The sequence below is a fragment of the Octodon degus genome, unplaced genomic scaffold (genome assembly GCF_000260255.1).
Source record: "Octodon degus isolate 3935 unplaced genomic scaffold, OctDeg1.0 scaffold00092, whole genome shotgun sequence".
Classification (NCBI taxonomy): Eukaryota; Metazoa; Chordata; class Mammalia; order Rodentia; family Octodontidae; genus Octodon; species Octodon degus.
In genome coordinates, this window is record NW_004524668.1 from 140780 (window position 1) to 142591 (window position 1812).

At 45.4% G+C, this 1812-nt stretch overlaps 1 protein-coding gene across 1 annotated transcript in view; it reads left to right on the forward strand.

Moving 5' to 3' along the window:
- Positions 1–1812, forward strand: part of Pafah2 (platelet activating factor acetylhydrolase 2) — a 53773-nt gene that overhangs the window by 34505 nt on the left and 17456 nt on the right. Inside the window, exon 6 of the mRNA XM_023722441.1 lies at positions 957–1048. Coding sequence (XP_023578209.1) covers positions 957–1048 — 92 coding nt within the window. The remainder of the gene's footprint in view (positions 1–956; positions 1049–1812) is intronic.

Below are 1812 nucleotides of genomic sequence, written 5' to 3' on the forward strand. Positions count from 1 at the left end.
CCCCCACACACACACATAAATAAATGAATAAAATTTTAAAAAAAGAAAGAAAGAAAAACTAGAAGAGGGCACCTACCCATGTGCCTGATCTTAAGGTAACCAAGAAAAGGGGAGCGGGGAGGTACAAAGTCTTGGGGTAGAATCCGGGCACAGCAGGGGGAGAGCAAGACTTCTGAGCAGAAGCCGACTCTCAGAGCCTGCAGAGATTTCCGAGCCCCTTAGCAGGTGGCTGGACTGGCTCTTTATGTAACCATACCCTGAAGGCTTCTAAGGATAACCAGAAATAGGCACTAGAGCAGCTACAGCAACAGACTTTCTCTTCTCCTGGGATTTGGATAAAAATCAGGACAAATATCTAAAAAGGAAGTAGAACCTGAATTGGTTTCTGCACAAGCAGAAAGGGTGGCTGGAGCTCCCCGCTCCTACCCTCGCCATGGTCCTTGTCACATCCCCAGGACCAGCACATGGAGCAAGGAATCTAGAGCACGGAGATTATCTCTTACCTCAACAGCTTCCTGCAGGCTCCTTTACTGATGGTGCCAGTATGGAACCTGATGGTTTCTGTGTGTTCATCTCTCCATAGAGATCTGAATGTCTACTTTAGGCCAGGTTCTGGGAGGTGCTCAGATTGGGAAAAAAAAAAAAGAAAACATAGTTCTCAGAATTCCTTCTTCAGAAATATGTTTATACCAAGGATTGCCTGTCTGTTCTCTAATAAGCAAAGTTTCTTTTTTTCCCCCCCTTTGTGCTGTGGATCAAACCCAGGCCCATAGGTATGCAGAGCACGCACTCCATGTCTGAGCTACAAACCAGAGGTCTGAATAGTTTGGTTTCCATGGATTCCCCCACTTGTGCCCTTGCCTCATTCCCCAACTAATTCTTCTTCTTGCTCCTGAGGGATTCCCTAAAAAGCATTCCTGAGTTTCCAGCATGGCTAACCTCTCTGCTTTCCTCAGGGTAGCATCGACATGAGCCGTGTGGCTGTGATGGGACATTCGTTTGGAGGGGCCACAGCTATTCTGGCTTTGGCTGAGGAGGCCCAGTTTCGGTGAGTTGTGTGGTAGTGCTATGGCTTTGAGCTCCACATTCCATTCGCTCATTCAGCGAAGATTTATTACAGAAGTATTGTGCCCCAGACACTGTTTAAAGGGCTGAGTAGTCATTGGTGAAGTCAGGAGAAAAGAGCAAGCTGGGCAGAGTTGTGCACATCTGTAATCCTAGCTACTCAAGAGCCTGAAAGGGAAGGATCGCAAGTTCAAGGCCAGCATGGGCAACTTAGTAAGATCTTTTCTCAGAATTAAGAAGGCTTAGGGCTGTAGTTCATTGGTCCTTAGGTACAATCCCCCTTTGCCAGGAAAAGGAAGAAGAGGGTAAGAAGGAAAAAAAAGATTTGATATCATGGAATTATATTATTATGGGAGCAGATAGATTAGAAAAGAAGTTAACAGATAATAAAATCCCCAGTACTTAAGTGTAGTGAGGAAGATGAAACAGGCTGATACATTAGAGTGTCTGGAGGCTTCTCTGGAAAGGAACATAGGTGAGGCTTGATAGGCCTCGGAGATCATTCCAGCCAACAGGAAGAGCCAGTGCAAAGGCTGAGGTGGGGAGAAGCTGGCTGTGTCCTGGTGGGGGCAGTTAATGAGGAAAAGTGATATAAGACATGATCAGAGATTAGCAGGGGCCAGATCACAAGGCTTTGGGGCCACGATAAGGAAATTTAGATTTTTATTCCAAGTATAAAGAACACTAATTGGATTTTTTTTAAAGTATATTTATTTGTGTGTGTGTGTGTGTGTGTGTGTGTGTGTG